Raw genomic sequence first — 13,886 nt, forward strand, 5'->3', positions numbered from 1 at the left:
AAAAAAAAAAAAGAGTCATGATAGCAACTTTTATCTAATTAATGGACCCTGTGTATCTACTTGTTCACGGTTACCAAGTATATTCATGAAACTCACTGAGGGATGAGAAGATGATCTACTGCCTGGACTGCATTGCTCATGACCTAGCATATGAGCATCAGCAAGATGCAGAGCAGCACCTTCTAAAAATGTACTAGAAGAGAGAATGTTTTAATACCCTCATATCTCCCCAACATCATCTAGAAAGACCATAGCCCTACTCATATCTTTATATTAGGACTTCTGACCTCTCAAGCTAGAAAAAGTGTCTTTTAAAGTACTGAGTTCATGGTACTTTGGCATACTACCAACAGGAAGCTAATACAACTTTATTATTTAAATTGTATAGTATACAATTTATACTCACTCATCTCCCAGATCCAGAAACTGACAGCTGGGCATATAGCTCAAGGGTAGAACACTCACCTAGCACAGGAGGCCCTGGGTTCAATCACCAGCAATCATACTGCATGTATAATTAAACTACTACAGTACCTGCCAATGACCAGACGACAGTCCAGAAAGCAAAATGCACAGACCTGAGCTGTGCATGGATATTTACTGTATGATAAAGCACGTTTCATCAAACACAAGTAATAGTAGAACTTGTAAAGAGCATGTGAAGGCAACACACACACACATAGAGACTGCTGATATTAATTTGCACTACTAGTCAAAGAAAAGTTTATCTGGCACTAACTAATGAACTGCATATAATTGTGCAGAAGACAGTTAAATGGGCTAGCAGAAATTAGTATTATCATTGCAAGAACAAAGGTTACAATGAAAACCATTTCATTCTCTCCCTAGTGCCAATTAATCCACATGTTTTTTGGATAGCCAAACAGTGTGCACATTTTTGCTTTGCTATCAAGGAAAAAAGTATACTATACTTCATCCAATCTCTTTCGAAAATCGCTAGATTCAGACTTGTGGCATTTCTTAACCATACCTATGTAGCATCTGTGCTCTGTGATATCACAGTACCAACAGGCATTCCCTTCTAAACTGCTTACTATGACCAAACAAAGTCTGCATTATGGTCACTACCCTAACAGTCATGTGCTATCCTGTTTTCTTCAAGATGTGACCCACTTGTATACCTAACCTCTCTTACATCACATCTCCTTTACCCCTCTCCTGGTTCACCTGCCTCAGCTGCACAGTCAATGCACAGAAATCTGGCAACACCAGGTGTCTAATATAAGAGGCAAAGTCATGGCTGTGTACTCGCACCCAGATGCTGCTGAACAGTACAAAGAAGCAGAGCTTACACAGGGAACAGCTGACACTCCAACCCTGGATACCACCTGAGTGATACCTCCTACCACTCTGGCAGGAGTGACATACATTCATTCAGAATGTTTATATCACTAATACTTATTAATATACATTTTGTGTCCTTAACAATGCTCACTGATCATGAAATGATAGATGCGTAGAGTATTTAAAGGGTTTCAACTACATACAATAGTAAACATCTGTACCAAAACCTTTTAAATTTAATAAGACAAATGTAGCAAGGATCACAATGAAAAACTAGATATAAGACTAAGTTTTTAAAGGCTATTTTTCTTTTTTTTTTTTTAAGGATTTATTATTTTATGTGTATGAGTACACTGTAGCTGTACAGATGGCCATGAGCCATCATGTGACTGCTGGGAATTGAACTCAGGACAGCCGCTTAATCCAGCGTAATTCACTGTAGCTGTCTTCAGACGCACCTGAAGAGGGCGTCAGATCTCATTACAGGTGGTTGTAGGGCATCATGTGGTTGCTGGGATCCGAACTCAGGACCTTCGGAAGAGCAGTCAGTGCTCTTACCCACTGAGCCATCTCGCCAGCCCCCAAGGCTATTTTTCTTTAAACATAATAAACATTCAAGTATATTATACTAACCTTTAATCACTCAGTTAAAAGGCATAATTACTCCAGTTAATTTCCCAAAGTATGCATAAGAAATTCTATCTCTTTATTACAATGCTAGGACATCTCAAACAAATAAAAATTATATCCCACTTTTTTTTTGGAGGGGGGTCTTCATAGATAGCTCTAACTTTAAACGCTCTATGTAGTTCAAACTGGCCAAGAACTTACAGCAATCCTCCTGCCTCAGCCTCCCAGATGACTAGGATTATAGGCATGTGCCACTACATTCAGCTCAAAAAGCACTTAAAAAAAAAATAACTTTATGCAGGGTGATGGTTGCACATGTCTTTAATCCCAACACTTGGGAAGCAGAGACAGATGAGTCTCTGTGAGTTCAAGGTCAGCCTGGGATAGGCGTGTTCTGTGTAATATGTGAAGATTATCCTTGTATCTTAAGGGTTTTCATTGCTGTGAAGAGACACCATGACCAAAGCAACTCTTATAAAGGAAAATATTTAATTGGGGCTGCCTTACAGGTTCACAGGTTCAGTCCATTATCATCATGGTGGGAAACATGGCAGTGTCCAAGCAGGCAAGGTGCTTGGAGGAGTTCTACATCCTATTCCAAAGGCAAACAGATTATCTCTCATGTGGCTAGGAGAAGCGTTTCAAAGCCCACCCCCACAGTGATGCACTTCCTTCAACAAGGCCACTCCTACTCCAACAAGACCACACCTCCCTGGGCCAAGCTTATTCAAACCACACCTTGTGTTATTCAAATGCTGTTTCTCGGCCATCATATCTTGTTTCAATACAGACATAGTATTGCAATGCTTATGTCAAGAAATCTACTGTTTAATGTTCCTGTAAACAATGCTTACTATTCTCTTCCTTGTAAATAAATGCTGATCACCCAAAGTCTGGGCATAAGTCAGAATAGGGCAGGATTTCCACTAGCCAAGGGAAGAAGAGGGAAATAGACACACACACACACACACACACACACACACACACACACACACACACACACACACACACACACCAACACACACACACAGGGTGGGGGATGTATTCAGAGAAGGAAGAAAGTTGTTGAGAGTTCAACAGAAACTCGGAAAGCATAATTTCAATTATTATTGTGATTCTTGGCTGGTGGTAGCCAGATTAGCTTAGGGGATGGGATTAAGATAGACTGCCCAGATACTGAGATGAAGCTTAAAAGTAAATCTTGGTATCTCTGTGTTATTATTGGGAACTAGCTAGGATAAAGAAATTCAGCCACTGTATTAATTTACTACCTAAATTTATATTAAAAATAGCATTTACAGCTTTTTCTACAGAGGGAGTTCAAGGACAGCCAGGGCTACAAAGAGAAACCATGTTACAAAACATAGATAGATTGATATATAGATAGATAGAGACAGACAGACAGACAGAAAGATCTTTATATTCGTTATTGCACATTTTACTTTAAACAAGTATTACACCTTTAAATCTCTAAGAATTTTGTTCAGTCAACAATTCACTCAAATTTGAAATTGAAAACCATTAATTTACTTAAGAAGCAACCCTAACTTTTTAAAAATAACTAAAATACTTTTACTTTCTTCAGAACTGGGGGAAGAAGTAGAACATGTCCATTCTCTGAATCAAATCTTACAGAGCATATTTTCTCACATGTAACTCAGCACCAGGTCTACCCTCCAGCATGGAAAAGCTGTAATCCCAGCAAGCAAGAGCCAGACCCGTGTGCATGCACTCATGTGAAAATATCACACACACTAAATTGCATTGAGGCCGTGACAACATGCAACTTAGTAATGTGCAATATCTCCACCAGAGCAAGCAGGATGGGAGCCTCGGGGAGAAGGGTGTGATGTGTGCATTCAGGAGGCAGCATGCTGCTAAGGGAGGACAATGGTTGGGGATCCAGGGTGCATGCCACTATCTCAAAATCCTGAGATGAAATGAAAACTCAATGACAAATGTACTCCATTTAGAATAACATGAACTTAGAATTAAAATAAGGTTCAAAATGTCAAGGCCACAGTGATCACAAAGGAAACCCACAGCTCAGGCAAATCTCCAGGACACACACTTCTATATTCCCATGCAATTAACTCCCAATCTCACTCGTAACTCATTCAAGTATCATATGGTGTCACTGAGTATTTACAGAGAAGGAACTACAGTTTTTGTAATTGTTTGTCAGTTTTTCCTATTTATCCACAAAGAATCATATTTCTACTTGAACATAATCCTTCAGGATGAAAATTCTTACTTAGGCTCTTAGACACAGCCCACTGCCACTCTTCTCCTGAAGACTCCTGAAAGGAGCCCATGCAAAACTCAAACATATTAAGTAATTATTATAAGCTTGTAAAGGAACGGCACACAGGGCTGCAGAATGCAAAAGCCAGTTACAGTGGAAAATGGCCATTTAGCTTTCAGACCCAACAGGACTACAATGCTAATATTAAATTAGTATCATTATTAAATGATAAAGCCTAGCATGGTAGTATACATTTGTAATCCTTGTAGTCCTAGTATTCAGGAAACAGAGAGAGAGAGGAGATATCCAGTTCAAAGCCAGCCTGGGTCAAGATTCAGGGGGGGGGGGGGGGGGGGGGGTGCAGGGGTAGATACTGGGGTAGGGAGAGTGCAGAAGTATCTTGTATAAAAGCACCTTGATGTCACTCAGGAAGTTGCTCCCTGTAGACCTGTAGACAGCACATTAGGGACATTCAAGAACTGTAATCACAAGGTGAAGCTTCTATGAGAAAGGGTTCTGGTGGAAAGCTGGAGCAGTGCTGGCCTTTAAAGGATCTTCCCAGCAATGCACCTGGCGTCCCGTCCAGCGAGGCCTCAGCCAGACTGACAGGAGGATTGCTGCCAGCCTCTCAAAGGCTATTTTTATGCTACTGCGAAGAGAAGGGTTTTGTTTGTTTTATTTTCCTTTTCCTTTTAGGGGAACAGTAATTACAAAAGCCTTTTTTTGGAGGGGAGGAAGGGGAGTTCGAGACAGGGTTTCTCTGTATAGCCCTGGCTGTCCTGGAACTCACTCTGTAGACCAGGCTGGCCTTGAACTCAGAAATCTGCCTGCCTCTGCCTCCCAAGTGCTGGGATTAAAGGTGTGCACCACCACTGCTCGGCTACAAAAGACTTTTTAAAAAGTGGATAAACAAAAGATAACCTATTGTTGCAATTTTCATCATTTTATTTATCCAGTAAGAATGCCAGAGGTTACATAGACTTGGAAGGGATAGTAAAATGATTTCTCAGCAACAATCACTTTGAAAGTACACTCCCAAACTGGAATCTTTATATGACAGCTCCACACACACATCCAGAAACTAGATAGGTAATAAGAAAAAATTTTCAAAATGCCAAAAAACATTCAATTCAATCAAAGAGGGAAAGTATTAATCAAGACCTTCCCTAAGTCTCCTGAGTAGGAATGGGAGAAAAGCTGGCAGCATTTCACACATATCCAAACAGACAACAATTGTCAGATCAGTTCTAGGTATCTGGATGACTAGCTCCAAACAATGATACTTTTTGAAGTATGTGGAGACAGAAATGCCAAAGACGCCACTATGTAAGTGGGTATAAGACTACTTAGCTAACCACTTGATGTCATTGAGCATTTTCTCTATATATGGCAGTGTTCATAACTGTCTGTCTATTCCTAGTAGAAAGAGTACATTTACTCTGAATAGTTAGGGATCCACAAAAATAAGACTATAGCATCCTCTTAAGGGGCAATGAGACAAAGGACAAAAGGTGCTAAGAGGCCTAGGCTGCAAATGGCCAAACCTTTCCAGAAAGGGGAGAAGAGAAGAGCCAAGAAACTAAGCAGAAACTATGCATGAACTCAAGAGGCATGCATCACGGAAAATTTTGACCAGATACAATGAATAGGCTTGGAGATAACTAAACACTGTATTTCCAATAACACTATATTTCCACTTCTGTATTTCCCGTATCTTATCCCTGCAGAGGACACCTTGAACATAACAAGAGAGAAAAACAGGAGGGTCCTGGAACTAGAGAAGGGCCCTGAGGAGGTAAAGACAATGTGGTGAAAGGGGGAGTTCTGAGCAAATGCTAAGGTGATGAGAACTTGACTAAAGCCAATCTGTAAACACATAGCATATGTTTGTAAATCACATACATTTATTGGCACTAAATAACCAATTGGCAGAATAGAGTGCCAAACTCCTGGGAACTTTTCCTCAAAGCACATGCTTTATTTCTAGGACCTTCTTAAAATAAGAAAAGGTCTTGAAAACACCGCCATTCTTCGCTACTTCCACACTGAATGTTTCTATGAAATACAAGCAAGGTAACTGGGATGCCATGGGAAGCTAGTAAGAACAGCATACCCTTGTCCCTACCTGATAGCCTCTTCCACAGACTGGCCAATAATGTTAGAGGAAGGACCTGGCTGAGAGAGTGGTGTCAGGCTGATCACCCACTTCACTGGCTTGTAGTACTCATCACTGGAACTTAACAGATAAAACAGTGTGGTCAGGAAAATTATCTGCAAAACAAAGGACAAGATCTCTTAAAAAATCACATTTATGAACCTATAGAAGATATACATGCACAAAAACAGAGCCCAGGAAATGCTATAATATATAAGGAAATACAACATGTGCTCTCTAAATGTACATACCAGAGAAAGTACGAAGTTGAGAAGAGCAGTGCCACTGTAGAAGAGGATGGTCAGCAGGGTGGTGACTGTGGTAAACAGCAGGCTCACGTTCCGGCTCATAACAATCCACAAAGATTCCAGGATCTGATGGAGAGGGACAGCTGGGGTTAACACTAATCCTCATAAAGGGGGTAGCTATAGCCACATAGTGTGCTATTAGGGCACTATCTTACTAGCCACAGTGGAAAACGTAAAAACTGTTGCCTACTTTAAAAGCAGAAAAAACATCCAGAAACATCTATATTCAATAGTAAATGAAAATGGCTAAGTAGATATAATGAATCCACTCCAAATAACACTTAAAATAGTATGGCAACGATCACAGACATTTCATTCTATTATGCTGGTTTTATTTGGTTAGTTTGGTTTCTCAAAACAGAGTTTCTCTGTGTAGTAGCCCTGACTACCCTGGAACTCCCTTTATAGATCAGGCTGGCCTCAAACTTACAGAGATCTCCTTGCCTCTGCCTCCCACATGCTGGGACTAAAGGTGTGCACAGCCATGCCCAGCTACTATTATTCTGTTTTTTAAAGCACAGAATTTTTATATATTCTATGAATTTTAACTATAAAAACAGAATATATATGTATATCTACAGAAGAATATGTGATCTCTCTGTGGATCTATTTATTTTGGAAGGCTATAAGTTATAAGTGTAGGTCACTCACTAGATTAGCTAACTATCCTATACCCTTACCATCTCTAACTCAGATTCAACTATAAATAGAATGTAGTATTCCAAAGTTTTGAAATCACAATGAAAATACTGAAGAGGCAAAGATCAATAACAGAGCCTTTCCTGGGACAATCTAAGACTACTCAGTTGACCTATCACCTACAAACTCAAGAGAAGCAGTTCTCAAGATGGTTATGCACACCAATGGTAAAATCTGAGCAAAGGAAGATGTCAATGTCTTCTCATGTCTCCATTTTCATTTCTTGTGCCTTTATCAACTAAATAAAACTCATTATAATGTCTGTTCTTCCCAAGTGGGTGCTTTCTCCTAATGAAAACACGATGCAAAAGGATCAGGAAGATGAGTCCTGCCCCAGCTACTGACTGTTCCCATCAACAGTGCTGTGAAGGAAGCAGTGTGGATAGCTTTACAGACATATGAGCTCAGTCACAAAGGGCTGCTGTAGCTAGGACCAGAACCCTGACATCTGCAGTTCTCTGTGGTGCCTTTCTAAGACAGTAGCTCTGGTCCAGTCACATGCTTACGTTATGACACATACAAAGGCTGGCCATTCCTTTTCCACCTCAAATGTACCATTTATAAGGGACATTCTATTGCTTTCAGAATGTCTTGCAAGCCTAGTCTTATAAGCTTAGTCTTTATAAGAGACTAATTCAACAGACAGGCTTCATTTACAAAAACTCCTTACAAAAAAATCTTGAAAATGCTTCACTATGCCTACAAAAATATGCACGATTAACTGTTTGACCTTGGGGGATAAAGAATGAATGAACAAAGCCACTGATTCTAAGAGACAATGCCTGTATTTGTAATTTGGCAAACATACTTTTGGGGCCTCAGTCACTCTGGAATTTTTAATCAAAAAAATTTACATAGTTTCAGAGTCACACAAATAGAAAACACCCTCCTGAAACTCTTAAGAAATTACCAGAATACAGCAATTGTAGACTGGAAGTCTCCAACAACAACCAAGTAACCCTTTTTATTTGAAAAGATATTAACCAGAGGCAATGCAGAGGACAGTTCTGGAATGTTAACTCAATCATCAAAGTAGAGTTTTAATTAATCATCAGGCTTAGAAAGGAGGGTATCAGCAAAGGTGGGATCAGTGAGAAAGCCCATGAAACTCAACAATGCAACAGATGTGTAGAGGGAAGATGCAGCCCAACTCAAAAATGGCCAACATGAGCCAGGGCTGGCATTCATTTAATCAACAGTGGCAACATAACCAAAAAGACGCCTCAAACAGAGTCCCTGGCCATGAAATATAAACCCAGAGGAGACTCACAAGCAGTTAAGCAACTTGATCACAGAAGGCAGAACAAACAAGCAGCCTCTGCATCCTCCTGCTTTGTTGCTTCCCTTCTAATACACTACCATCCAACCTCCCTTTGGTCACTCGGCTTCTCGGGTATTTCTGAGCATCATTCTATGGAACCCAAGAAGCACAAAAACAGAACACTGGCAGGGATGCAGGGGTCAAAATACAAATACACCCCTCTCCTACAAAGATGGAGTTAACTCCCTATCAGACTAGGAGCCTAGAGACACTGGCTATAAGCTCCACTGACCATTTTTGGTCCATTTTCCTGCTCTAGCCTCATAGGAAAGTATTGCACAAGGAGGTCTCAGCATACCACTTCAGCTCTGCCACTGTTCTTTTAAGTACAAAAATAATAAAGAGAAGCTATAATGTGCCTCTTTGTATTAGTTTAGTTGACAATCTAACACTAGGCTATATTCTAAAGCAGTAATAAAGAACTTAAAATCTAGTCAGGAAACATGGAGAAATGGCTGAGCAGTTAAGAGCACTGGCTGCTCTTACACAGAATCCAGATTCCGTTCACAGCATTCACATAGTGGCTCATAACCATCTGTAACTACAGTTCCAAAGGATCTGACGCCCTCTTCTTGCCACTGCAGGCACTGCATACGTGCATGCAGGGAAAACACTCATAAAAGTACAATAAAAATAATCTTTAAAATTACATTCATTCAGAAAGACTGAACATCAATACTGAAAAAGGTAACATATACTCAAGCAGCAAATAAGGGGGAGGAATCTGAGTGTAAGGAAACACCCTGGGGAGAGCTGAGGAACCTGCCAAAAGATCAGGGAAAACGAAAGCTGTTATGTGGAGCAAACCTTTGATCCTAGGGCTTGGGAGGCATAGGCAGGTACATTGCTGTGAACTTGAGGCCAGCCAGGCCTATAAAGAAGCCCATGCCTCAAAATGTCAGAACAAGAGACAAATAAAGCAAAGAAAAGAAACAAAGACAGAAAAGTGCGAAACAAAGAGATCCAGAGCTCTCCTGAGGAAGAAACATGTTCTAGAAAATAATGCATGCTCTATAGGAACTCTGCTCCTCAAACAAACCAAAAGAAAACTGAGTAAATGTTAACTGCTTTAATACACTGAGTCTGTTACTAAAACAAGAACAATTTTGTTGGTTCTCTAAGGAACTTGAGGAGAGTTAAATGAGAAAATATTTACAAAACATCTAGCATGGTATAAACTAGGTATTTGTGTGTGTGGACATACATGTGTGAAATACAAGTGCCTGTGTATGCATGAGAATAGAGGCCAAAGGTTGACATCAGGTGTCTTCCTCATTCAAGCTCTACATCATTTTTTTTAAGACAAGGCTTCTTACTGCACCTGGAGTGCATCCATCAGAGAGACTGGCTGTCTAGCAGGGCCGGATGAGCTGCCTGTCTCTGCATCCCATGCCACCCTAACTCAGCACTGGGGTTATGGGTATATGCCACCACCTCTGACTTTTATATAGGTATTGAGAGTGTGAATTCAGGTCCTCATGATTGTACAGCAAAGACTTTTTCAACTAAGCCATTTCCTGAACACCAGAAAATAGTACTTTTAACACATTAAAATGTGTTCATGGTATTATGAAAATTTTTTAGTGACACATGGAACATGCAGATTAAAATCCTTAAGAACAACTGGGCTAGTGAAAGCAGAGGGAATGGATTATCAAAACAAATAATTGGGCACACTGTCATATAAAGTGCTTGGAGACTAGGGCAGGAGGATTGCTTGAAGCCACGAGTTCACAGACAGCCTGGGAAATATAGTGAGTCCCTATTAATTAAGTAAGCTGTTAATCAGAACATAAAAAATGAAAGACATCACTTTTCAGATTTCATTTCAGATTGTGGCAGCACGTCAGCTGAGAGGAAAGCAAGCACGTGAGTGCAGAGAGGTTGCTGAAGGAGAGGTGAGAAACCCAACAGAGTGTCAGAGAGCACTAAGGCTTGGCAGAAAGTCATGGCTTTACCTTCATCTTCCATATTTGGAAGCCAAAAGATAATATCTAAAATGGCAAAACAAGAAAGAGCATGATGAACATCACTTTGGCAATCCAGAGGCAAACACCAGAGAAGGCTGTCCAGCAGCAGACAGCTAGTCCCCAGCCTCACACGGGCAGCTTTCAAATGTGCTCCTGGATCGCTCCACTCAGCTAGAATTCCTTAAAACTTAGTATTAGTACTTTGAGTCTCAACTCATGTTAATTTGATGAAAGTCACTTGTTTATTCACAAGAAAAATCTTCTCTGTGAAGTCACAAGCCAAGACACCTGACAAAGTGGCTCTGGGGAATGAAGGTGGTGATTAAGGTTCAACAGTGGGGTAAGGATGCAAAGCAGATGGAGTCAGTGGGAAGTCAGTGGGAAGCCAGCGGGTCGCAGCCTTTACACTTCTTCCTCTAATGGATCTCCACCCCTATTTCTACATATCAAGGGCTTTACCAACTAGAAAATCTGGTCTGTTGGTAATGTCCAGCTTAGGGCACTCTGGTAACCCTGAGGGATGAGGATACCCATCTAAGACCCTGAGCCCACAGGCTTGTTCTTGTGCTTCAGGAGTTGGCGTTTCTCAGGCCTTCTCACCCCACCTGGAAAACACCAGGGGAGCCAGACCTGAAGACTCAGCTTCTGGTTTAATCAAAGCCTATACATTCCATGGTACTAAAAACAGGGTAGCTGAAGACGCTGAGGTAAGAAAAGCTGGGATTCCTTCTGTTCTCACTTCCAAACTTAGTTCAACCAACAAAACCACTACATCTTACCGAAAGAAAAGTCTCGATGTTCTCATGAACGAAGGAGGCAATATCTTGCCAGTCCAAAATATCTCCCAGCCAGCTGTTCTGACGACTCACATGCATCTTGTGCCCTTTGTGCCTTCCAGAGTGTGTCACGTTCTATGGAACAAGACCAGCGACATGGGAAACTCCCATTTTAACACGTCCAAAGGATAAATGCCTGTTTTACACCTGCTTATAATAATTAAGTAAATACTCACCTATGAAAACCCTTGCAAATTTAAGATATTAAGGAAGAGCTCCACCTAAGGACTGGTAGCCCAGCATTTCTGCATTCACATTCCAGGTACTGTGTCTAGGGTGGCATACTGCTTCCCTCCTGAACAGTCAGGAACTCACAACCCCTGTGAGCACAGCACCCAGAGAGCACATGTAAACTTTCACTTCCTTCAGCACCTCTACCTTTTCTTGACTTCCTACCTTTGCCTCTTCTTTCTTAATTATATACACTGTGTAGTAATGTAAGAGCAGAAAGAAAAGAGACTAACAAAGAGCCAAGAAGGGGTGTGGGGTCTAATTTGTCTATCTGTCTGTCTGGAAAAAATTTACATGGGCAGGAAGCACTGAATTTGAAAGTGAAATGAACAGACAAAATGAGGTTAAAATTCAGCGGCAAGCTAACATTCTGTGTGCCCTTTCTTCCCTGAGTGCAGATGCTCTATAATCTGCTACATGTGAGATGGGGAGGAGGACACCACATTTCCCCACGTACACAGGCTCAAGCAGGGTGAGTGACAAGAAAACCTACATGTGAAGAAGATCCAGAGTGAGCACAAAAAACTAATGAGACATTTCTAATTGCTTGGCTCTTTAGATAGAATGAAATACTTTAGCTCACATACCACTGCTAGCTTTAACTCTCAAGCCTTATCCATGAAAGTCGAACATATCACTAAGCAAGAAACTCAAACTTAGCCACTCTCCTCTGGCATGTTCTTCCTCTCTTCAGGTTAACCTTGGAAAAAAACAGTAGCTCTGCCCACACTGTTCATATGACATGGCTCTCAGCAGCTCACCAGACATGGCATATAGAACCGGCCCAGCAGAATCCACTGTTTGTACATAATGGAAGCCATACTTGTTCTACCATAAATTCTAAAGTAAGAGTATGTAAGTAGAAGATATAAAATTACAGTGGGAACACTGAATTAAAACACTGAATTAAATTAAATATTGAAACATATTACTAAAATTAATCTAATCCATTTTTAGTTATTTAATATTCTTGTCTGTGTTTAGTTATTTATTGCAGCTACTAGAAAAATAGCACCTATGTGGCTTGTAGAAGCTTGGAGTGTAACAGCTGAGTGAGAGACTTTGTGCTTATTAACACATATGATACCAGGTTCAATCCCCATCACCATAAACAAACAGATGTGGCTTATGCATCTGCATTGCACATAGCTACTGCAGAGGAAGATACTACATTATGAGCAAATGACGGAATATGGATACCTCAGAGATCTTGGCTTTGCCAAAAAAACTAACCACCAATAGAAGCTGACCCTGACCAAAGGCGTAAATTCTTGCTGCTGGAAAGTGAAGTGAAACTCCCAAGTTAACAAAAGTCCTATAGACTCAATCACCCTGTAAAGCAAAATGGAGTGACTAGTTACTATGGAAACTTAATCTAAAAGAACTGACCTTAACAAACCAAGAGTGATACAGTCTGTCCCACAGTTCTAGAACTTGCTTCTCAATCACAGCCGTATTGTTCACCTTATCTCCTAGAATTTTGTGAAGCTAGAAAAAAATACAGGTATAATCTGATTAATATTTTTAAGTAATCTAGTATGATCAATACATGCTGGGTCTTTGTTTTGCTTTTAAATGCCTCCAAGTTCCAGTAAATTCCCCATCTTCTCTCCCACTTCTCTTCTTGGTTCTCAAGGTACAAGAGAACAATACAAATGCAAACACACTTAATGACCTATTTGATCTTACCTGCCCAGAGGAAAACCTTTTCCCTGTAAGCCTAGAGCTCATCTATTATGTTTAAGTCTTGCATTACTCCTATTAAGGGTTGCCCTAAGACTCTTTTTTTTTTTGGTTTTTCGAGACAGGGTTTCTCTGTGTAGTCCTGGCTGTCCTGGAACTCACTCTGTAGACCAGGCTGGCCTCGAACTCAGAAATCCGCCTGCCTCTGCCTCCCAAGTGCTGGGATTAAAGGCGTGCGCCACCACCACCCGGCTGCCCTAAGACTCTTAAGTAAAATTTAGGACCTTACATACTAGCACAAATCTCTTCCTGAGTCTGCTGAGATAGGCCAGGTCTGGCAGGACAGACTTCTGGGAACCTGACACAGAGCAGGTACAACTTACACTCACTATAGTATCTCATCCTATTTCCTTATCAGAGACATTTTTAAAAATCAGAGGAAAGAGCTCAGTAGGAGATCACTTGCTTAGCATGTGCAGAACCTTGGCTCAATCCCTAGCACA

The 13,886-nt window shown here is 40.7% G+C and overlaps 1 protein-coding gene across 4 annotated transcripts in view; it reads right to left on the reverse strand.

The window, feature by feature from the left end:
- Nucleotides 1-13,886, reverse strand: part of Tmem245 (transmembrane protein 245) — a 76,551-nt gene that overhangs the window by 17,892 nt on the left and 44,773 nt on the right. For 2 of the 4 annotated variants that reach the window (XM_031377451.1, XM_031377450.1), the window contains 5 exons: nucleotides 13,090-13,188; nucleotides 11,413-11,544; nucleotides 10,622-10,657; nucleotides 6,587-6,709; nucleotides 6,306-6,451 (listed from right to left, as the gene is read on the reverse strand). In XM_031377451.1, coding sequence (XP_031233311.1) covers nucleotides 6,306-6,451; nucleotides 6,587-6,709; nucleotides 10,622-10,657; nucleotides 11,413-11,544; nucleotides 13,090-13,188 — 536 coding nt within the window. The remainder of the gene's footprint in view (nucleotides 1-6,305; nucleotides 6,452-6,586; nucleotides 6,710-10,621; nucleotides 10,658-11,412; nucleotides 11,545-13,089; nucleotides 13,189-13,886) is intronic. The other 2 variants (XM_031377453.1, XM_031377452.1) reach the window with 1 other exon arrangement.

This window comes from Mastomys coucha, unplaced genomic scaffold (genome assembly GCF_008632895.1).
Source record: "Mastomys coucha isolate ucsf_1 unplaced genomic scaffold, UCSF_Mcou_1 pScaffold18, whole genome shotgun sequence".
NCBI lineage: Eukaryota > Metazoa > Chordata > Mammalia > Rodentia > Muridae > Mastomys > Mastomys coucha.